At 41.9% G+C, this 23,416-nt stretch overlaps 1 protein-coding gene across 1 annotated transcript in view; it reads right to left on the reverse strand.

Moving 5' to 3' along the window:
* Positions 1-224: 224 nt before the first annotated feature.
* LOC131362584 (interferon-induced very large GTPase 1-like) overlaps positions 225-23,416 on the reverse strand; it is a 58,200-nt gene continuing 35,008 nt past the window's right edge. The window contains exon 5 of the mRNA XM_058404699.1: positions 225-5,220. Coding sequence (XP_058260682.1) covers positions 439-5,220 — 4,782 coding nt within the window. The 3' untranslated portion in view covers positions 225-438. The remainder of the gene's footprint in view (positions 5,221-23,416) is intronic.

Raw genomic sequence — 23,416 nt, forward strand, 5'->3', positions numbered from 1 at the left:
TGTCTGATTGTCTTCTCATGTATTCTCTTTTTGTACTCTGCCTCTCACCTCACACAGCAGATTTGTTCCACTCCTCTGATGAATAAATCAAGTCTTTCTGAAGCACAGAGACATAAAATATTTTACAATATTGTTTATTATTACAACCTCAAATTAAAACAAAGAAAATCTGATCATAATCAAACACATTCTAGGATTAATATTTTCACTGATATAATTTCATTTATTTTTAAATGTTGTCAGGAAGCAGAAAATGAACAAGATAAAACTGTGTGTATATAAAATGATTATTTTGTGTATATTTGTAATATATGTGTCCTGATAATATTTTATTTACTTCTGTTGTCTCTATTACAGACTGAGTTTCTCTATTTATAACTACTTCATGATTAAGTTGATGTTTCTTCAAGGTTCTGTTTAGAAGAGTTGTGTCTTTCATCAGATATATTCATCCAAACTCTCAATAGCTTGTGTTTTAGTGAACCTTCTCCAGTCTCTGGGGATCTCACCATAACCCTCAAATGTTTTCTTATAGTACTTTTCCAGCTCTGTCTTAAATCTGCACACAAACCATTTCCAGTACATGAGCGGTGAATTATCAGGAGTAATGCTCCAGGTCGCATAAATTCCTCCTGCTGTTCTGTATGATTTGTAAGGAACAGACACGTCTGTATCATGATGTGGGTAGAATGACTTATTACTTTGCACATTTGTTGTGCAGAAATCAGAGCAGAGATTTGTTGTACCTCTGTATTTCATCCCACTGACACCATTTACCCTGTGAAAGGGGACACTGTGATCTCCATCATGATTCTCTATTGTGTTGGTACAGATGGCTTTACAGAATGGACACTGAACCCAGCAGCATTTACAGAGCTGTTCAATCAGAATCTCATCTGGTTTCTTCCTGAACTTCTCCATTTTGATGTCTTTAACAAATTTAAAGCTTTTGTTTAGCTCTGACATCATGTCAGTAAGACCATCACTAACACACTGATGTAGAAAATCAAAGTCTTTAATGTCTTTATGATCAGTGAAGGATACTTTTTTTAAGCTCAGTTCCTCTGTTAATGATCTGGTGAAACTTCTCAGCCACATGTGAGCATCACCACAGCTGGTCTTGACCTCTTCAGTTACAGTGTGAACAGCATTTCTTACTGTCTGCTCTTTCTCTTTTAGATTTCCTTTAAAAAGGTTCAGAACCATGTTCTTCTGCTCAGTAATGTACTTATTAACCTTCTCTGTAATGAAGTGTTCAAAGTGCTGTCTGGGATTATGAATGTACTCTATGTACTTCTTAAAGTCCTCCACTTCTGCAAGACATTGCAGGATGTGTTTCTCAAGGTTTGATCTGTTACCATTAAACTCTGGCATGTTGGATCTGATCTGTGATGCCAAATCTATGGCAGTTTTATTATAAACTGCTTGCAGGATGGATTCTCTCAGGTTTCTGCAGATCAGTTCACCAAACACTTTTGTTGTTGTTGCTCCTCTGCAGTAGTTTTTAAAGACACTGTAATACTGTGGTTTCTTCTTGGACAGATAAACTCTTGGATCATTTGCATCCCTGAATTGTTTATGGCTGTCAGTAAATCTCTGATTCATACGTTCACACACATGAAGACAGAGATCCAGAGTGAACTCCTTGTTGAGCTTAATTTGCTGTTTCTCACTCTGATGATGTTCAACTCTCTTCTTGACCTGGTCTGTTATTTCCTGTATATAGCTTTCTTTGTACCCCAGTTTTGTGATTTTAGTACATATCTTCTTGATTAATCCCTCAGTTTCTCTGATCACATTTATGGCCAGAGTTCTTACAGAATCATTGTCTTTAAATGAATGTTTATTTATTCTGTTAAAAAAAATAAATTTAGTTTTACTGAGTTTTATAATGTAAGGGTAATAATCTGGCCGTCTGTCTATTTGTCTGTAGTCCTGCAGAGATTTCCGTTCAGACACAGAAGCTAGTTCATTACCCAAAGACAAGATCTTTACAGCATCATCCCAAAAATTAAAAGTTCTCTCTGGAGGTGTGTCTCGTGTCATCTCACTGACCCATCTGTCCCACAATTTGTCAAATTCATTTTTAAGGACTTCTTCATCAGTGGTTTTACTTTTGAGTTTCAGAGCAAGGTCTTTGCTCAGATTGAACAGTTTTGTCTCGTATTCTTTTTGTGTGGTTTGTAGCTCAAAAGTTTCTCGTGTCTGTTGCAGTTGTAGAACTTCATTCACATTTTGTTTGGTGTTATTGATGAGGTCTTTATAAAGTTCTGTGATTTTCATTTCACATCTCGCTCTCCACTGAATTAAAATGTCTTTGTCTTTGTCCTCTTCAAAGTATCTCTTCACTGATTTGTCCACTTCCTCTTTGGTCTTTTTCATGGTAGAATGAAGATAATTTTCTTCAATTTTTTTTAGCTTATCATTTTCAATTCGGTTGTAAAGATTTTCTTCAATTGTTAACATGGCACTTCTGAGGGTCCAGGTCCATTTTCCAAACTCATTCTCCAGTTTTCTGTACACTGCTATCTCCAGTGTGTTTTTGAAGCTAAACACAAAGTTCTCATTGATTAATGCATTCCAAAGGTCACTAAAGTGTGATTTAAACTGTGAGAGAGTGAGACCACTAGACAGAGTAGCTTTGTTGAAAATGGCTCTCTTTAGATCCTGGACATTTCTGCTATATGAAGGGTTTGGTGGTGCCATTGGTGGACTGCCCTCCCAGAACTGTGCAAAGTAATATACATCATCTTCTATGTTGAATTTAATAACATCACTGAAACACTCAGCTTCACTGTCTTCTTCTTTAGCTGCTAGCTTGGTCATTTCATCCAGTTTTTCCTGTAGACGTCTCCTTCCTTCCTTGTTTTTTTCTCCTGCAGTGATGTCTCCAACATTTTGATGGACAAACAAACAGCTGGGATTCAGTCTGACCTTCTTCATCCTCAGAAAGGCCTGAACAACAATCTGAAGGATGTCCTGCATCTCAGCAGGGTTCTCTCCAAAGATGTTGATCAAGGTCAGGTTTCCAAGACCAACAACGAATGTAGCGAGTTCATTGTCATGATGTTGAGTGGATTTTCCTGCTAGTTCAAGTGCTCGAAGTCCTTCAGTATCTACAACTAGAATGTAGTCAAACTTCAGCTCATCCTTCATTTCCTCTGACACTCTGACCAGCTGCATGAAGGCTCCTCTGGTGCACCTTCCAGCACTGACAGCAAACTGGAGTCCAAACATGGCATTGAGCATGGTGGATTTCCCAGAGCTCTGAATCCCCAAAACTGACAGAACAAACACTCTCTGATCTCCCAGTATCTTCACAAGTTCATCTACAACTGCTGAAACCCAGATCAGAGGAACATGAGCAGCATCTCCATCCATCAGCTCCAGTGGATGACCAGATGTCATGAGTTCTGCCGCAAGTTTGGGAAGAGAGGTCACGGTATTTGTTTTAGATCGTTCTTTGAGTGTTTGTACAGAAATAAAAGACTCGTATATTTGACCCATCTCTCTGAGGATGTGTTCCAAACCAAACGTTGCTGCATTCAGTTTTTCTGAAATTTCCTCCAGTTTTTTTTGTTCCTTCTTCATTTGATCTGATTTATCATGTTTCTTCTTCAGGTCTAAAACTGCATTCCACTTTTCATTGTACTTGTCATGAAGTTCTGAAAGATCATCTGAGGTGAGCTTGTCCAGGAGAATCCCAACCCACTTTAAATAGAATAATCTTTCATTTTCTCCTTGATGATCCAGTGAGGAGATGAACTGTTCCATAAGACCAGAGAGTCTGTGTTCATGCTGCTCTTCACGGATTTGCTTCATTTTTCGTTGTTTCTCAGACTTTTGTTTTTCTAAGTTGTCCCCATAAAGTCGATGCAGGTTTTTGTTCATCTCACACCAGTCGTGCCATAACTTCCCCTGACAGGGCAGAAATCTTTCCTTTAATTTGGAAACTTCATTTCCCTTTAACAGGCTCATGATCTTCACTGCAGCTTCTTTCCCTCTCTTACATTCAGGGTCATCTTCATCTTTTGTAATAGCTTCAGGTTTGTTCAGATCTTCAAGTCTGAAAGTTGATGATGACTTTGAAAGACACTCTTTAATGGTTGTTCTGAGGTTCTTGGCTACATCTGACTGATTTCTGTCTTTAAGACCAATTCTGTATTTATCATTTCTAGATACACTGACACCTGATTCATCATCAGAAAGTAGACAGATCAGTGGTTTGGAGTCTTTGTAGAGCTTCTGTAGTGTCTTATTATATGCTGCTTTTTCAGGATTAGATAAAAGTACAACATTCACTGAGGACATTTCAGTCAGGATTTCCAGTTGCTGTTTATTAGTTACTGCATCACCATGGAGATTACAGAATGCCACACAGTCAAAGAAATAATCAGTTTCTTTCCCTGATGGACAAAACCAAGCAATCTCTACCACTCCATCCATTAGGAGCCGGTTCTTGCTGCTTCCTGGACAATGTCTGTGGAAGAATGTGTGATGTTTCTCACTGATCATGCTGTTCATCAGCTGAGACTTGGATGAAGATACAGAGCCGAGTCTGAAGAAAGCCACCATTGGAGTTTCAGCTTCAGACATGGCCTGGGTTTGACTGGTCTGGGTTTGACTGTTCTGGGTTTGAAGAAGAACAGTGGTCTTCCAACTTTTTCTGATTTGGCGAAAAGTCCAGAGAGGAAACTCGATCTCTCCGGTGAAGGGATTGGGCACCAGCAGAGGCAGAGCGTACTGACACTGAGCTAGCTTAATCACTATTAGCTGCTTTAGGAAATTATCAGAGCAGTGGAACACCGCCATCTGGACATCCATGGGGTGAACAGGACATTTATCGGTTTCATTTTCAAAGGATGTTGTCTTCTTTGACAAAAAATCAGCAAAGTCATCATTGTCTCCTTCATATCCTGTGTTTAAGTGAATGTGTTCAGAACTTCTGGAGTCTTCCCCAGATGTAATGTACCTTGCTCTGTAGTCCATCATTAGTATCCTTTGTAAAAATGTTTCCACCAAGTCCTTCTCTGGACAAGGCTCCTTCCAGTGTAATGAGTGTGACATTATTTGAAGAACATCTGATGGGTTAATTTTTTGGTTGTACTTTTCATTAAGATTCATTCTGATCAACAGTTGCTCTGCTTTTGTCATTCGGAGCTTTTTCTTTTCTTCACAAGTTGATCCATCTTCTGCTAATTCACGCTCAGTTATTGTTTTCTGTAAAATAAACACAATTTTCTAGTTATAAATAATTGTAAAAATTAAAGTAGCAACATTTTCTTCAATACTTCAAATGACATTAAATGTTCATTTGTAACAAAGTAGTCTAAAGAATATATTAGATGTTGGAATAAAAACAAAAGCAATCAGCCATTTGCCAAGAACAGTGATTTCCACCCACATATGAAATATATTCACATTACATAGACTAACAACATGTTTTCTTTTCCACATACATATACTGCAAACTGTAAATCAGATTAGGAAAACCAACATATAACCAGTTTGTATCTATTTCTAAACTAATGAAGAACAAGGAGAGCTAAGTCACGAAAAGCAAGAGTCAAGAAACTATATATATATATATTATTTGACAATGTCTTGCAATACTTTAAGCAACATATCGCTTTTTTGCAATCATACACATTTCACTATTTATTATTAGTGTGATTGCTTTTGAAATCTTGTTATCATCACTATTTATTATTATTAGTGTGATTACATGTAACCCCGGAATTATGGGAAATCACAAAATTACTGCAACATACACGTGACATATCAAAACGCTCAGCACAATGAGGGGAAGTGCGTGTTATTGTCCTCCACAAGCTCGGAGACGAGTTTTGCATTGGCAAGCACCACTCACATTTTGCTTGCTATGCAAAGCATTACTATTACTATTCCTCATACTTATTATTAGTGGTGCTTGAAAAGCATCACTATTACTTGTGGGAGATAATTTCTGTAGCCAATACACTGTGCTACACTCTGTGTCTGCCTGCGTCCCAGCCAAGAGATATTGTTCTGCTGTGGTTCTGTCTGGGAATGTTACCCAGAGGCCTGTAGGACTGCACTGAATTCTGGCCTTAAATTTACACAAAAGATCTCGCCCCAATAAATTGACTGGTGTAGAGGGTGAGTACAAAAGCGGTGCCACAATAGTGGTGTCTTCTAATGTTAGTATCTGAGGCTCTGTGAAATGTAAGATCTGTGAGATCCCTGAGAAGCCTGTTGTTTTGATGGTCTTCCGAGCGAGAGGGAGATACGAGCCTTCGCGCCCTATGCATGAATATGTGGCACCTGTGTCGATCATGAATGGAAAAGGACGCTCATTATTGAGTGTTACCATGACAGTTGGTTCCTGTTGCGGATGCAGTGTAGTGGCATACTGCATATTCTCCCCCTCTGGCTTCTCAGGGCCGCTTCAACTCCAATTTGGTGCGGGCCCCAGTCCCAGACCTTTCTGGGGCTGATACATATGTGGGCAGTCTCTTCTCATGTGTCCACTCCCTCCACAGCCCCAGCACTCTAGTGGTTGTTGAGGCTGCTGGTACTGAGGATTGGGGGGTAACTCAGTCCTTGGGGCCCTCCAGGGCTCTGTGGCGCATATCCTTGCGGTGGTGATCCAAATCGTTCCCACGGCTGCCTTCTCCCTTGCCACCGACCTCTAATTGGGCGTCCTCTAAATCTTCCTTGAACACCGCCAATGTGGACATTGATGGGTTGGCCATTGGGTACACCTGGCTATTTTGTGGATGCTGTGAGTTTGGTGCTGCCACCTGCGGTTGTGGCATCATTTGCGGTTGTTGTGGTGTTTGTCCTTGTTGCGGCAGCATTTGGTTATTCTGTACAGGTTCTTGGCCTGCTGGGATAACCACTGCGGCTTGTATTTTTCCTGCTTTTTCTCTCTCCTTTTCTTTCTGTCTAGCTCTTGTCAACTCGCCAAGCTGTGTTTTGTATAGCTGTGTCAGTAGGGCCTCTGAGGCTGTTTTCTCATCCTTTTGTTTCTTTCTGTATTGTTCCACATAATGTATCACATGTGCTTTGTATGTATCCCAAGGCATGGAGTTTAGACCAACCACCTCATCCAATGAGGTTTGGACTTGTTCTGGTAGACATTTCTTCAGCATTAATTTAAACAGTCCCTTACTTGTGTCCGTCTCATCCCATGTTCCACCCGTCTCTTTCTTCCATTTATTCTGATAATCATGAATGAATTTTACCACATTTTCATCTTCCTTCAGAATCATGTGTTCCAGTTGTCCTGGGTCCATTTTCGTGGGGTAGGTTTTCCTTATTTCATTCCACAACCTATTTCTCCATGTCCCCAGTGCTACAGCATCCCAGCCTGGTAGGTCCATTACTCCTTTTAGTCCAGCTTCATCCAGTATTTCAGCTGTCTTTGCTTTCCCTATTGTTTGGGCTAATATGGCCTTCACATCTCCTATCGACAAGGTATGTCCTGCTGTCTTTTCTTCAAACTTTGTAATCCACCTCTGTCCTCCATTACACATCTCCGGTAGCTGTGAGCTTAATCCTACCATATCCATAAATGTCCATGGAACATATTGCACATCTCTTCCTTTTGTCACCAGGGGATTCATTTGAACCTCTTCCTCGTCATCAAACCCATATCTCTGCGGTGCTTTTAGTGACTTCTTGTCCCTTAAGGTTCTTGGTCGCGTGCGCTCCCGTTCCAGCTGCTCCTCCAACGCTGTAACTGAATTTTGTAGACGCTCTTCTAAGTCTTCCAGCTGCTGCGTGAAATTACGAACACTATCCCTCACCTTCTGCTCTCTGGTGTCCCTCTGTCTCTTTATTGCATCTTCCCTTGGCTCTATGTACAGTATTCCTCTAACCTGTCTCTCTGGATCTTCTTGCCAGTATTCAGCACATGGTTGTTTTTCCGGTGGCCCTGTTGTCTTTTCCATTCGGGATTGATTATATACACCTTGTTTCTCACTCATTGGTTCATCTTTTTCCCATTCTCCCAGGAGTGTAGGGGGCGCTGTAGGCCCACTCGCACACGTTGAGGTATATCTCTCAGCACTGTCCCCCACTGGTGTTGAGTGTGTGAATTCTTTTCCCTTTTGCAAATACTCTTCACTCTCTTTCTTTGCTCTTTGCAGTATCTCCTCTGCCTCCCCTTCTTCCTCATTTTCACTGTGATTTCCCCCTGTTTCTTTGCTCCTTCTAATTTTTCCTTTAATTGGGTTTTCTACTGATATCTCCACATCTTCCCATCCTGTCCAGTCTGTATAGCAGTCCGTTAAGGTTGGATACACTCCCACTTGTTCCCTGCCCACCACTGGCTCGTTGTAGTTAGGTGGTGGACAGTAGATCGGCGGTGGTCTTTCTATTTCTTTCTCCTCTCTACTCCGCTCTTCTTCCTTCTTTATCGCTTGTTTCACCGCTTCTTCCACTTCTCTGACCTTCTTCCCTTCTCTCATGAACCATTCCAGAATCTCTAATCGCCTATACTTCTTTCCTCTGGATTTCTCATCATCTTTGCTTGGCTTCCAGTGTCTCAGCATTTCTCTCACTTCTGAGCAGGCCTTTTCATCAAATGTTCCTTCCACCGGCCACTGCCATGTCCCCAGAGTCCTGTCATGCCATTTTCTCATACACTTCCTGACATACTTCTCGTCAGGTTTGTGTTGCGCTATTATAATGTCAACTGGTGTAGGCTGTCTCCTCCCTTCACTCATGATGCACCCCTGCTGTGCCCTGTATGCGCTACTTCTCTCTCCTGGATTCCTGTTGCCTTCTGACCACGTCAGTGCGACGCTGATTTGTTTCACTGTCAAGCTCGGCCTTACTGGATTCTTTCTTATCTTCTCACCGAGCGCATTGATCTTATCAATCAGCACTGTTGCAAAACCTTTTTCCCAATGTACGAGTCGCGGTTCTACTGTCACAGTTGCTGTCAATCCCGAACAATAATTGTACTGGCCTGGTCTGGGCTGGAATAACTCTGCCAGGGGTTTGTCATCCTCCTTATATGGGTCACTGATAAAGTCAAATATGGGGATGGCTACACTGCTGGGCTCAGGAGCGTCAACTAGTGCTCTCAATATAGGACTCAACAACTTGGGCCTCCAAATCTTCCTCAAGGCTTCGTACCAGTCTAAGTCAGGGAAAGTTCTTTGTAAAGTGTACAGCCCGTCAAACTTTGTCAGGGCCCACAATTTATCCCTAATCAAATCCTCTGGCTGCCAGTGCTCTACTCCTTCTCTATCTTTATATGTTCGCTCATCCCAGAAGTGTGTGCGTATTCCCCTTGTTCTCTAAGTCTTGGCGAAAGGCCATACAGCTGAAGAAAACAGTAGTGTGCATGCAGTATATGGTGTCAGTATAATAGTTCAATACTTCAATAAAGGTAATGTTGTATTATCTGGGTCACACTTTTTACAATTCACTGAGTGGCCCAATAAACTGCAGAACCAAGTTTTAGGTGGATTTTTTCTGAGTATTCCCTTCTGCTGATTGCACAATATCCATCCCTCTCTAAACCTGCTTTCAGCCACTTTTGATTTCGTCCCAAATCCACAAACCATGTCTCTAGCCGCTGAACTCCTCAGCCTGTTCATATGTACAACTCTTTTCCCTCACTTGTTCTGTGTGAAATTCCTCCTTCTAGCGGGGAGGTCTCCGCTCTTACTCACTCTTTCTTGGCACAATGCCCCCCCCCATACACACACCTCTCCACCACTCCAGAAAGCACTCAATCTTTTTCCACACACACACCCCCTTGTTCTTTTTAATTCTTCATCATCACCTGAGGGTCTACTGTTAAACTTCCTGCAATGAAACACTTCCACAACCTACGATCCTGCCCCAACTTCCACATGCTAATCCAAACTTCCGTGTATTGAGGACCTCTTGGGGTCATAGGCCACATTAAATTGACCCTAACCAGGAGTTTCCCTGCTTCCTTCCTCAACAACTCTAGTGCTGCCTCCACGAACTCCCTTTCAAACCTATTTGGAAACCTATAGCCAATTCGCTTGAATGGTAGTGGACTGCTAAGACTTAGCTCTAATCCGTGAGTTTTTGCTCTTTCTGTGATAATATTGGGAATTTCCTCACTTAGTTCCTCCGGAACGGTGAAGTAAGCACTCACACGGTGTCGTCCCGTGTAGGCGGATACAAACACTTCCACCATTCAGGAGCAGTAGTTTCCTACAGTGTGCTACATCTTCACATGGACCCCATGGATGTCAAACCACACTTTCACGTCAGTAGAGGGTGGAACAATTATACTTGCGACAGATACACGTATTCTTCCAATTCAATGAGCGCACAACAAATCGAGGTGAAACATTAGCTCACACTTGGCACTAGGTCCTCACTTACGGTATGTGGACGCCCGCTTCACTATAAGATTTATTCTAAAGGCTATTCTAGTCCACACCATCACTACCCTTACTTTCCCTTCATTTCTCACGTAGTGCACCTCTAAAACATATATATCAAACCTTAGTATAATTACATCCATGCACAGTGATTCCTTTACTCTCACAAAGACTTCTGCCTTATTTTCCCACTCTGTTGCAGTTTCTTTTCGACTTCAGCTCTATCATCCCCACCTGTTTCATATATCACACCCCATATCAATGTGCATGCATGTACACACTGGTTTTCCTATACTCTCACAGTAATAGTGTTAGTAGACAAAAGGTTAATACAGTGCTATTTACAGTGCGCACATCCAATCGCCATTTATTTTCCTCATGCACTCACACTCACACAGCCCCTCGCACTCAACACACCCACACACTGCATGCAATACAATCAGGACAGACAACAGACTAAGGCCGACAGCAGGCCTCTCTCCTTATTCTTTGTTTTTCTTTATTTTCCTACCGCCTGGATCCAGGACTTTTCTATTCAGCACTTTTTCTCTTTATATTCTCTTTATCTCTTATTTCTCTTACACCTAGATCCAGGATTTTTCACTATATTTCTCTTTTCCTCTCTTATTTCCTTTCACTACCACCCGGATCCAGGAATTTTACTCTTCTCTTTTATCACCTGCTACTTGGCACTTATTTTTCTTTTTCCAGTGACGGTGTTCACGTTCACAGAACTTACTATTCTGCTACTAAACGCTCCATTTGCGTCCAAATAAGGTCTTTTTCACAGGAATTTCTCTCATACCACCTGGAACCCACCAGGACTTTTGATCATACAGGCCTTTACACATTCAGGCCTTTACACATCTGACATCATCTAGTCTTTTCAACACAAAACATGCAATTTATCATGTCACTATGTGATTTTAACTTACACTCACTCTGCCTCTCTGCCTCAATAGGTTGGAGCAGAGCTGATCCGACCCTGGGCCGAGCGCCTCCGCCTCCCCAGACCACACACAACTAATGCAGAAATTCGGTTAAACAGGCTTCTGCCTTACCTCTGTCCTAGTTGGATCCCGTGTCTGGTCCGTGGGCGGTGGCCGCAGCCTCAGGTCCCGGGTCTGGGGCTCTGCTGTTCTCTCTGCGCCAATCTCGTTTTCTTTGATATCACGTCGGGGTCACCAAAACAATGTGGAATAAAAATTCTACTGTACTCACTACTAAAATCTGACTCCAGCTCCACACTGACCTGACAGCTCAATCTCTCTCCACCTATCCCTATCTTCTGCATCCTCAACACTTGCACCCACTAGCTTCATATCCTCATTTATTACATCCATGTACCTCCTCTTTGGCCTTCCTCTTTGCCTCCTGCCTGGCAGCTCCATGTCCAACATTCTGCTACCAATATCCTCACTCTCCCTCCTCTGGACATGTCCAAAACATCTTAACCTGTCCTCTCTAACTTTGTCCCCCAAACGTCCAACATGAGCTGTCCCTCTGATGTACTCGTTCCTAATCCTGTCCAACCGTGTCACTCCCAAAGAGAACCTCAACATCTTCAGCTCTGCTACCTCCAGCTCTGACTCCTGTCTCTGTCTCAGTGATACTGTCTGTAAATCATACAGCATGGCTGGTCTCACCACTGTCCTGTATCACCTTCCCCTTGATTCTCGCTGAAATTTTTCTATCACACAGAACTCCCGACACCTTTCTCCACCCATTCCAACCTGCCTGCACTCGCTTCTTTACCTCTTTCCCACACTCTCCATTACTCTGGACTGTTGACCCCAAGTACTTAAACTCCTGTACCTTCTTCACCTCTTCACCCTGTAATCTTACTGTTCCACTTCCCTCCCTGTCATTCACACACATGTACTCAGTCTTACTACGACTGACTTTCATTCCTCTTCTCTCCAGCACAAACCTCCACCTCTCCAGGTCTTCCTCCACCTGCTTCCTGCTCTCACTACAGATCACAATGTCATCTGCAAACATCATTGTCCAAGGAGACTCCTGTCTGACCTCCTCTGATAACTGGTCCATCACCATAGCAAACAGGAAGGGGCTCAGAGCCGATCCCTGATGCAGTCCCACCTCCACTCTGAACTCCTCTGTCTGACCTACAGCACACCTCACCACTGTCCTGCTCCTCTCATACATGTCCTGCACCACTCTGACATACTTCTCTGCTACTCCTGACTTCCTCATACAGTACCACAGCTCTTCTCTTGGCACCCTGTCAAACGCTTTCTCCAAGTCTACAAACACACAGTGCAGCTCTCTCTGACCAAATTGCATCTGTTGTGCTCTTTCTGGGCATGAAGCCATACTGCTGCTCACAAATTTCCACTACCTTCCTTAACCTAGCTTCCACTACTCTTTCCCATAGCTTCATTGTGTGGCTCATCAACTTTATCCCCCTATAGTTGCTGCAACTCTGCACATCACCCTTATTCTTAAAGATCAGCACTAATACACTTCTTCTCCATTCCTCAGACATCTTCTCACTCTCTAAAACCCTGTTAAACAAACTAGTTAAAAATTCCACTGCCGCCTCTCCTAGACACTTCCAGACCTCCACCGGGATGTCGTCAGGACCAACTGCCTTTCCACTTTTCATCCTCTTCAAAGCCTTCCTGACTTTATCCTTTCTAATCTTATCTACTTCCTGTTCCACAGAGTTCACCCCTTCTACTCTTTCTTCCCTCTCATTTTTCTCATTCATCAGCTCTTCAAAGTTCTCCTTCCATCTCCTCTGTACACTCTCCTCACTTGTGAGCACCTTTCCATTTCCATCCTTAATAACTCTAACTTGCCGCACATCCTTCCCATCTCGATCCCTCTGCCTAGCTAACCTGTACAAGTCCTTCTCTCCATCTCTAGTGTCTAACCTAGTGTACAACTCATCATACGCCTTCTGCTTGGCCTTAGACACTCCCTCTTCACTCTGTGCTGTAATTCCTTGTATTCCTGTCTATTCTCTTCAGTCCTGTCCATGTCCCACTTCTTCTTGGCTAACCTCTTCCTTTGAATACTATCCTGAACTTCCTCATTCCACCACCAAGTCTCCTTATCTTCTTTCCTCCTTCCAGATGACATAGCCAGCACCATTCTTCCTGTCTCCCTGATCACTTCTGCTGTAGTTTCCCAGTTATCTGGCAGCACTACCTGACCACCCAGAGCCTGCCTCAACTTCTGTCCAAATTCCTCACAACATTCCTCCTTTTTCAGCTTCCACCACTTGGTTTTCTTCTCTATCCCTATCTTGGACCTCTGCTTACAGACCATCAAATTCATCCTACACACCATCATCCTATGCTGACTGGCTACACTCTCTCCCACTACCACTTTACAGGCACTAATCTCTTTCAGATTGCCTCTTCTACATAGGATGTAGTCTACCTGTGTGCTCCTACCTCCACTCTTGTAAGTCACTCTATGCTCCACCCTCTTCTGAAAATAAGTGTTAATCACAGCCATGTCCATCTGCTTAGCAAAGTCCACTTACCATCTGTCCTTCAAGGTTCCTTTCCTTAACTTGCCCATCACCTCCTCATCACCTGTGTTCCCCTCACCAACATGTCCATTAAAATCTGCTCCTATCACCACTCTCTCCCCCGTGGGAATACTCTCTATCACCTCATCTAATTCACAACCTACCTGTGGGACATAACCACTAACAACAATCAACATCACCCCTTCAACCTCTAACTTCAGACTCATCACCCTGTCTGACACTCTCATCACCTCCAGAACATTCCTCACAAACGTTTCCTTCAGGACCACACCTACCCCATTTCTCTTACTATCCACACCATAATAAAACAGCTTGAATCCTGCTCCTATACTACGAGCCTTGCTCCCCTTCCACCTGGTCTCCTGTACACACAGTATATCCACCTTCCTTCTCTCCATCATATCAGCCAGCTCTCTACCTTTCCCTGTCATAGTACCAACATTCAGAGTTCCTATTCTCAGTCCTACACTCTTACCTTTCCTCTTCTTTCTCTGTCTGCACACTCTCCTTCCTCCTCTACTTCTTCGACCAACAGTAGCCCAATTTCCACCAGCGCCCTGTAGGTCAACGGTGCCAATGGTGGTCGTTGTTAACCCGGGCCTCGACCGATCCAGTATGAAATTTAGAGTACTGACGATTTGCATGGTTATATTTGGCAATGTTTTACATCGGATGCCCTTCCTGATGCAACCCTCTCTATTTATCTGGGCTTGGGACTGGCACAGAAGTCACTGGACTGTGGACTGTCACTATTTATTAGTGTGCTACCTTAAACTTTAGCTACGCTTCACTTCCTGGGCTTCGTACAGACATTTAGGCATAGCGCACAAGCTAGTTCGTTTAGACTAGATATTTTAACTGTAACTTTAGTGTGTGTTTATTATTTGAGAATGTTTTGCAATCATTTAAGCATGTATAACTTTTATGTATGTAACGGAGGCTAGTGGTGGTGCAGGCAAAGCGGTGTTGGTAAATACTACTTACACAGACTACATTAAACTTTAGCTATGCTTCACTTCCTGGGTTTCATACAGACTTATGCTTAAATGCAAAGTGCACTCGCTAATTCGTTTAGACTTCATATTTTAACTGTGACATTAGATTGTATTTATTATTTGAAGATTTCTTGCAATAGTTTGTGTATAGCTTTTATATTTGTAATGTTCATTGCTTGTGGCACTTTGTTAGTGTGCCCACCTCCCGTATTAGTACAAATATTAGTACATTATAAACATACTTCCAACGCTAAAATGCTGCTTAGGTGTGCTATTACTTTTCATGCTGATAAGTATTATAGTTTTTATATGGATTTTTAAATGTATTTTCTACGGACTTTCAGACCACTAGTGTCTGTGTGTGTGTGTGTGTGACGTCAGCTAGAGTGAGTGAAGAGGTTTTTTTTTTTTTTTTTAAGTCGTATCATCTTTAAACTGACATTTAAGCAGAGTGCGGACGCTGGTTCATTTAGACTTCATATTTTAACTGTAACTTTAGTCTGTGTTTATTATTCGATCATTTTTTTTGCAAAAGTTAAGGCATATATAGCTTTTATATTTGTAACAGAGCGTAATGCTATGTGCTGTCTTATAAATATTATCTTAATAGGTTGACTTGATGGTAACCATTGCTTGTGGCACTTTGTTAGTGTCCTTGCCTCCCATGCAGGAGACCTGGGGTTTGAGACCTGCTCATGGTTGTATTTATTTATTATTTCAGAATTTCTTGCAGTAGTTTAAGCAACATATCACTTAAACAATAATAGCTAGAAACATGGTTCCAACGCTAAAATGCTGCTTAGGTGTGCTATTACTTTTAATGCTGATAAGTATTATAGTTTATTTTATATGGATTTTTAAATGTATTCTTCACAAACTTCAGACCGCTACTGTGTGTGTGTGTGTGTGACGTCAGCTAGAGTGAGGGAAGAGGTTTTTTTATGGACGCATCATCTTTAAACTGTTCCTACAGCTTGAATTCTTACTCTACAGCTACATAAACTACCTTAAACTTTTTAAACTGTGACTTTAGCTTGTATATATTATTTGACAATGTATTGCAATAGTTTAAGCAACATATTGCTTTGCTTTTCGCAATCACACGCATTTTCTTCGGGAAATGCAAAATTCTAGTTATTATGTCAGCATGAAAAAGCCAACATTCTGTTTTTCTTCTCAGGATTATTTTTCTTAGACAATTAATTATCAAGAGTAACTCCTCCTACTGCATCAGAGCGACATACACGCAGAAGTGGGTAGTGCCGAATTACATTTACTTTGTTACATTTACTTGAGTAATTTTTTTGGGTAATTGTACTTTTAGAGTATTTTTAAAGATGTGTACTTTTACTCTTACTCAAGTACATTTTTAGTGAAAAAACTTTTACTTGTACTTCACTACATTTGGTGGGGTTCCTCCATTACTGTCAAATGTTAATAATTATTATGAGATTTTTAAAATAATTAGTTAATATGGCTTGTTCGCAAGTTTTGCGAGACGTTGGAGAGGCTGCTTCGCGAGAGGCTGTTACGGATCTCCTGCTTACATTTAGTGCGTTTAGAGGAAGATGATGAAGCTGAGGCAGAGGAAGACCTGTGTGAGTTAATGGAGGCAGATCACCTATGGCCTCAAGTTCAGTCTGTTTTCACTCCAAGATGTCAAAAAGAATAGTTTCATAATGCGATGCTGTGTTCACCAAAACCAACTGACATTGCAGCGTACAAGAATTCCAGCTCCAACCTGAAAAAACATGGAGCAGTAAGGGTCACAGTTAGGACTATTTCAACACTATTAATGGTCATTTGGTAACTATGAGCACATTGACCTTATTTTAATACCAGATTTCTCACACTGGCCGAATGTTTTTCCTCATATGCCGTCTCGTGCAAGCAATATATTGTGAACCCTACAAACAACACAGGTTCATGAGCAAACGTTCATTCTAAACGTCTGGACAATTTCACACCCATTTTCCACAAAACTACATAAATTTTTCAGCATACTGTGACATCATGCATTTATACACAAATACGGACACCTCAACAAAATGTAGAACATACATAGAAATAAAAACTGGATTGTTTTTGATTTTATCCTACCTAAAGAATGCATGTATTTATAAAATGTGCATATATGCATATATTATTATTTCATCAGAGGATTCACCAAACCAGTGAACAAGTTTTATGCAGAACTGATCAAGTTAGAAAATCAGTCACAGTAAAATTCTGTAAAACTGATTGTTCAAGAAAGAACATATGACAAAATAAACACTCACATACTGAAGGACAAACACACACAAGTTCATACACAAACATAATAACAATCACACTCTCTGCACACACTTTCTGCACACACACACACACACACACACCTTCTCTTTTGTTCTCTGTTAGCTTGTTTAAATACAGATGCTGACAAGTTTGTGTTGTGAATGTGAAAATAAAGACAGAGTTAACTGTTAGAAAAACACCTGGGTGAGTTTGAGATTTTATTGCAAATGACAGGTCATGTAATGTTAATGTGACCATCACTGGACTGAGATGTGACCATCACTGGACTGAGATAGGCTTCTTCACTTCAACCTATGTTATATAAAAGCAGAACAAAGAGACTTTTAAGGAGAGGTGTGTGAAAGCTCTCCACTAGTTTGAAATTCTGGGTTTTCACTTCATATCAATCAGATCAGAAGTAACTAGTAACTAGCCACTTGAGTAGTTTTTTTCATCCGATACTTTTTTACTCTTACTCAAGTAACTATTAAGATTGTTACTTTTACTTTAGTAAATATTTCTATAAGTAATTGTACTTTTACTTAAGTACAGATTTTGGATACTCTACCCACCTCTGCATACATGTGACATATCAAAACGCTCAGCATAATGTGAGAAACTGCGTGACGTGTCCTGGTGACTTATACACTTGCCTCCAAAAGTATTGGCACCCTATCTCTCCACTTGCCTCCAGACGGATCAGCACCCTATCTATCTCCACCTAATATTATTGGCACCCAATCTCTCTACTCACCTCCAAAATCCATCGGACATTACGACTACTTGCTTCGTCAAGCCAACATCAAAGCTTGTCGTGACAAACTTTACAAATCTAGTTATGTTGGCTTGAAAGAGCCAACATACTGTTTTTCTTCATAAGCTTATTAGGTTTTTTCTTATTAGTTCTTATTATTTCTTATTTTTATTAGTTTTCTTCATAAGCTTACACTCTTGTTATCGTCACTCTTTTTTAGTGCGATTGCATAAGCAATCGCACTCTTGTTATCGTCACTATTTATTATGTTGGCTTGAAAAAGCCAACATACTGTTTTCCTATTTAAGCTTATTATTATTATGTTGGTTTGAAAAAGCCAACATTCTGTTTTCTTATATAAACTTATTATTATTCTTCTTGATTAATGATTTTATCAAGAGTAACTCCTCCTAGAGCTTTCGAGTGACATGCACCAAACTTGGCATGTTTTAAAGCAGTGGCGGACCGTGCATTTCACACCTAGGCCTTCACTGGTGTCCTTCCTGAATTAATCCACCTCTATAGCATCATTATGACCCCCTGACATTTTCTACTCAGCCCTCCTAAAATTCTGTGATTCTCCATAAACTCCACACAAATTGGTGATCCCCAGTCCCCTTTAAATTTCAGATGAAAACGGCAGCTCTTTGGCTCCTCCCCGTCTTTCAACGCGTTCTTCAATCAATTAGATACTAATCAACCATTAAATAACAAAGTAAAGAAGAAATTAGTCTACAGTATTTCACACCTCACAAGGAATAGTCCATTTTATTATGGTTACTTTTATCAAAAAGACATTCTTGATGCCGTATGCAACAAACTGCAATCTCCAGAGGACGCAGCATCCGAAATGAGACGCAGTGAATATAGAAACACTGTATATGGGCGGGTCACTGCCTCTGACTACTCCAATTATCCAATCAAAGGACGGGAAATTGCTGACGTAATCATATGCCTGCTAGATGGCCCCAGTGACGCCAACTTGAAATCTGATTGGTTAATGGAACAGTTTCATTGCCACTTATTTTAATCTATGGGCGCCTGCTCTTTTAATTCTGCAGGCCTTACGGCCACGCAAACCATGATGTCAGCCACTAGCTGAAATATGATTGGATAAATAGTCTTATCATAATATACACTACTGGAAGCAGCGCAACCAAGAGAAAAGCTATGAAATGTAGAGAAAAGACTATTGGAATAATTTAATACACATTGATAGAAATATATTAAATATATTAAAATGCAGGTCAGTGATTCAGATCACTGCTGTTTAGGCCAGCAGAGAAGGCCTTGCTGACACAGCTACATGCTAACGTTACAAATCTAGTTATTATTATTATTATTATAGTGTATATATATTTAACTGAGGCTATCCATAGGTGCTGTGCATGTAAAACATTACTCCGGACATTTAAGCAGAGCACACACTAATTCGTTTAGACTTCATATTTTAACATGTATAGCTTGTATATAAGTCATGTTGCTGTGTGGTACTTTGTTAGCGCTCGGAGATGTATATATATTATTTGACAATTTCTTGCAATAATTTAAGCAACATATTGCTTAAACGGTAATAGCTAGAAACATGGTTCCAACGCTAAAATGTTGCTTATGTTATGCCCAAGTGTGCCATTACTTTTCATGCTGATAAGTATTATAGTTTATTATTATCATAGGACTTCAGACCGCTACTGTCTGTGAAGTCAGCTAGAGTGAGGGAAGAGGTTTTTTTAAGGACATCCTTAAACTGTTCCTACAGCTTGAATTCCTACTCTACAGCCACATAAACTACCTTAAACTTTTATTTATTATTTGACAATGTATTGCAATAGTTTAAGCAACATATTTCTTTGCTTTTCGTAATCACACGAATTTTCTTCTGGAAATGCAACATTCTAGTTATTATTATTATTATTATTATTATTATTATTATTATTATTATTATTATTATTCCGTTTTCTGTGTACACTACCACTCCTAAACAATAATAGATGAAAAAGGGAAAACTAAGCAGTATAATTTAAATGCAGACACAGGCAGGAACCTCGCATACAGATGACTCAGCAATAGGAACTACATCAGGTTATGTATGTAACCCGGTTCCCTGAGAAGGGAACGAGATGCTGTGTCATGGCTAATGCTGTGGGGATTCTTCTATGTGGAAGTTGTGTCTAAAGCTCTGTGTGAGATCATGCCGAGGGTAGGTCATGTGATGAAGTGGAGCACACTCTTTGTGGCAATCTGTGTGGCATGAGAGACAGGCCATGGGCAGGGTGGCCATATAGAGTTCACTCCTCAGCCCGAAAGGGGGCATCTGTCGAAAGAGTCCTGCAACAAGGACACACCCTAAAAGTGGGACCCAAGGTGGAAAATCAGGGTCTGTTCACATAAGAAGGGTACGAAGCTTATGATGCATAACCCTTGTGACCCTGAAAAGGGTGTCTGCAGGGGTGAAAACCTGCTCCTGAGCCAGTTGAAATAGTCTCGTGTAGCAGACCCAAAGGAATAGCTTTGGCTGCTACAATCATGAGCTGAGCATCCTCTAAGCCTGAGAGGCAGAGAGGCACTGGCCTAGTCAGATTTTAAAGTCAGACCTTTACAGCAGAAAGGGTGGAATTCCCCTGAGTGGGAGATAGACATACCCGCTGTAATGACTTGCCGGATGCAACGGGGTCTGAATCCATATGCGGTTATTTATTTAGAAAAACAGTAAGCAGAAATCATAGTCAGGAATACAGGCAGAGAAGTCAAAAACCGGAAAAGCAAACACAGTGCGATCAAAACCAGAACTGAAACTGAGAATCAAAGAGAAACGAGAAAAACAGGCAAGGGTCACACACATCAAGGCAAAATAGCATATAGGAACAAGGCTTGGTACAAGATACTATGGAATGATGCTTCGCAATGGGCCAGAGGGAGAGAACTGCTTAAAAGAGCTGAAAAACCTGTGTGTGCTGTGACACCCGCATTGTGACTGAATCACAAACTATCCCCCAGAAGGTGGTTCTCAAAGAGAGAAAAAGCACACACTTCACTGGGTTGAGGCCTAGGTACCTCATGTGGGCAATGGTGGCATCTCAATGCCTGTCTGCCACTTCCCTCGATTGAGCCAAGATGAGCAAGAATTATCATCTGGATAATTGAGTACATGGATACCCTGGGGTGCAATGATACCAGAGCAGCCTCCATGCACTCTGTGAGGGAGAGCAATAAGACGTAACCTGGCACTGGTACGCTTCACCCTGAAAGCGAACCAGGGGAGTTTCTTGTGCTCTGGCGAGATGCAGGGGTGAAGATATACACCCTTCAGGATTATCATCAGTCCCTGGACCTAATCTGCAACACAATGACCTTGAGTGTTAACATCCTGGACTTGTATGTTTCAGCATACAATTCGGAGCACATGGGTCTAAAATCAGGTGTAGCCCCCATCCTTCTTGTTAACCAAGACATGTAGGCTCGATCTGGGAGGAAATGCACTCTACAGTTCCTTTCTCAGATGCAAGAGAGGTTCCTCATGGAGGAACGAGTTTTGGTCTGTGTAAACAACAGTAGGCAGTACACCCTGAAAGAAGGAGAATGGGAAGCAAACTGAATTCTGTAGCCTTTTCCCACATAACCCATTGTGATGCACCTGGCAGAAGCTTCCACACTGCCAGATGCTCTGAGAGAGGTGTTAGCCTCTTGCTGTTCTTACCTCGCATAGTGCCCTGAAACAGCAAGATGGCAGGGGCTAGCCCAGGAGGTGGCAACACATGAAGAGCAGGAGCATGGGTGGTCATTGCTGAACCTGAAACACTAGAGGTGGTGAAGTAGGCAGCAGTGGAAATGGCCCTAAAGGGTCATCCCTGAGAACCCTAGCCCTCAGGTGTTAGGATTCCTTTCTGGCCCACATGGTGGAGATGGTTGTCTCTCGCCTGTGGGACCTGCCCCTAAGTGCTGGCCAGCCACTCAGATTTTACATTGGGTGGCTCAGGCTGTAACGCTAGCCTTCTTTTCCTGCCTCAACAGGCCAGGCTAGGGCTGGTTGGTAGTGGCCTAGCCCTAGCTCCTCACTGCGGTGAAGGAATTACAGGCCCTTAGAAGACATCAGGACATCTAAAAGAAAGGTTTTGTCCCTTTCTTTTATCTCTGTTAAATTGTCTCTCTGTGGCAACTAAATGCAGTCATGAAATGGCTGATGGCATGAGCCATGTGCTTAGTGGCACCAAGGGCTAAATCTGTGGCCTGGTGGAATTCAGACCTCATTGATGAGCCCCTTCCTGCAGATGAGCTCCTTTAGCAGACTGCAAACCTTCAAAAAAGTGCTTCTTTAACCCTAGGCATCGTTCACAATGGCTAAGGAGAACAGTCAGGCAGAATAATTATTCCACAGTCTTGAAGGTGGCGTGAAGTTAGTCAGAGATTGTTAAGCTCTTGATTGTCTAGCAGACAACACTAAATTTTCATCATGGCAAACTAAGCTAAGCTTAGCAACAGCATGTGTGATCACCTCCAGGAGCTTTTCGAACACCACAGAATATGGTGGCAATTCAAATTCTGTTTGCTCCTTGTTGCCCTCATCGAGATCCTCAGAGTCCAATGCAGATAGCATTATATCCTCATTTAGGTTGGGAGAAATCACAAAGCGAGCTCCCGGAGCTGAGGTGGAGGTATTACAGTCAGTTGACAGGACGGAAGGGATTCATGAAGCCATGAAACAATGACTGAATCCGGCACGCTGCCTCGACAGATGTGGGACTTGCAAGTGCTTGTAAGGTGCAAGGTGCAAGCGCTTGGCTGGAAATGCAAGCAAGCGAAGGTGGAATGAGCTTAGCGACAGCACTCAAAACTCACCATCAGCAGGCATGGGACCCGAGTCATGAGGCGCAGGTGCATGGCTGGAGAAAACAGCATATGCAGCCGTCTCCCTCAAGAGCTGAGAGTGCATGGTCCACTATCAAACAAACAATGCAGAAAAAGTGCGATTCATCCCCGAAATGTAGTGGGGCATAGATGCAAGCACTTTCTGAAGGTGCCATCTTTCCTGATTTTTATATATACACTATATTGCCAAAAGTATTCGCTCACCTGCCTTGACTCACATATGAACTTAAGTAACATCCCATTCCTAATCCATAGGGTTCAATATGACGTTGGTCTACCCTTTGCAGCTATAACAGCTTCAACTCTTCTGGGAAGGCTGTCCACAAGGTTTAGTCCCAAAGGTGTTCTATCGGGTTGAGGTCAGGACTCTGTGCAGGCCAGTCAAGTTCATCCACACCAGACTCTGTCATCCATGTCTTTATGGACCTTGCTTTGTGCACTGGTGCACAGTCATGTTGGAAGAGGAAGGGGCCAGCTCCAAACTGTTCCCACAAAGTTGGGAGCATGGAATTGTCCAAAATGTCTTGGTATGCTGAAGCATTCAGAGTTCCTTTCACTGGAACTAAGGGGCCAAGCCCAGCTCCTGAAAAACAACCCCACACCATAATCCCCCCTCCACCAAACTTTACACTTGGCACAATGCAGT

The sequence above is a fragment of the Hemibagrus wyckioides genome, linkage group LG12 (genome assembly GCF_019097595.1).
Source record: "Hemibagrus wyckioides isolate EC202008001 linkage group LG12, SWU_Hwy_1.0, whole genome shotgun sequence".
Classification (NCBI taxonomy): Eukaryota; Metazoa; Chordata; class Actinopteri; order Siluriformes; family Bagridae; genus Hemibagrus; species Hemibagrus wyckioides.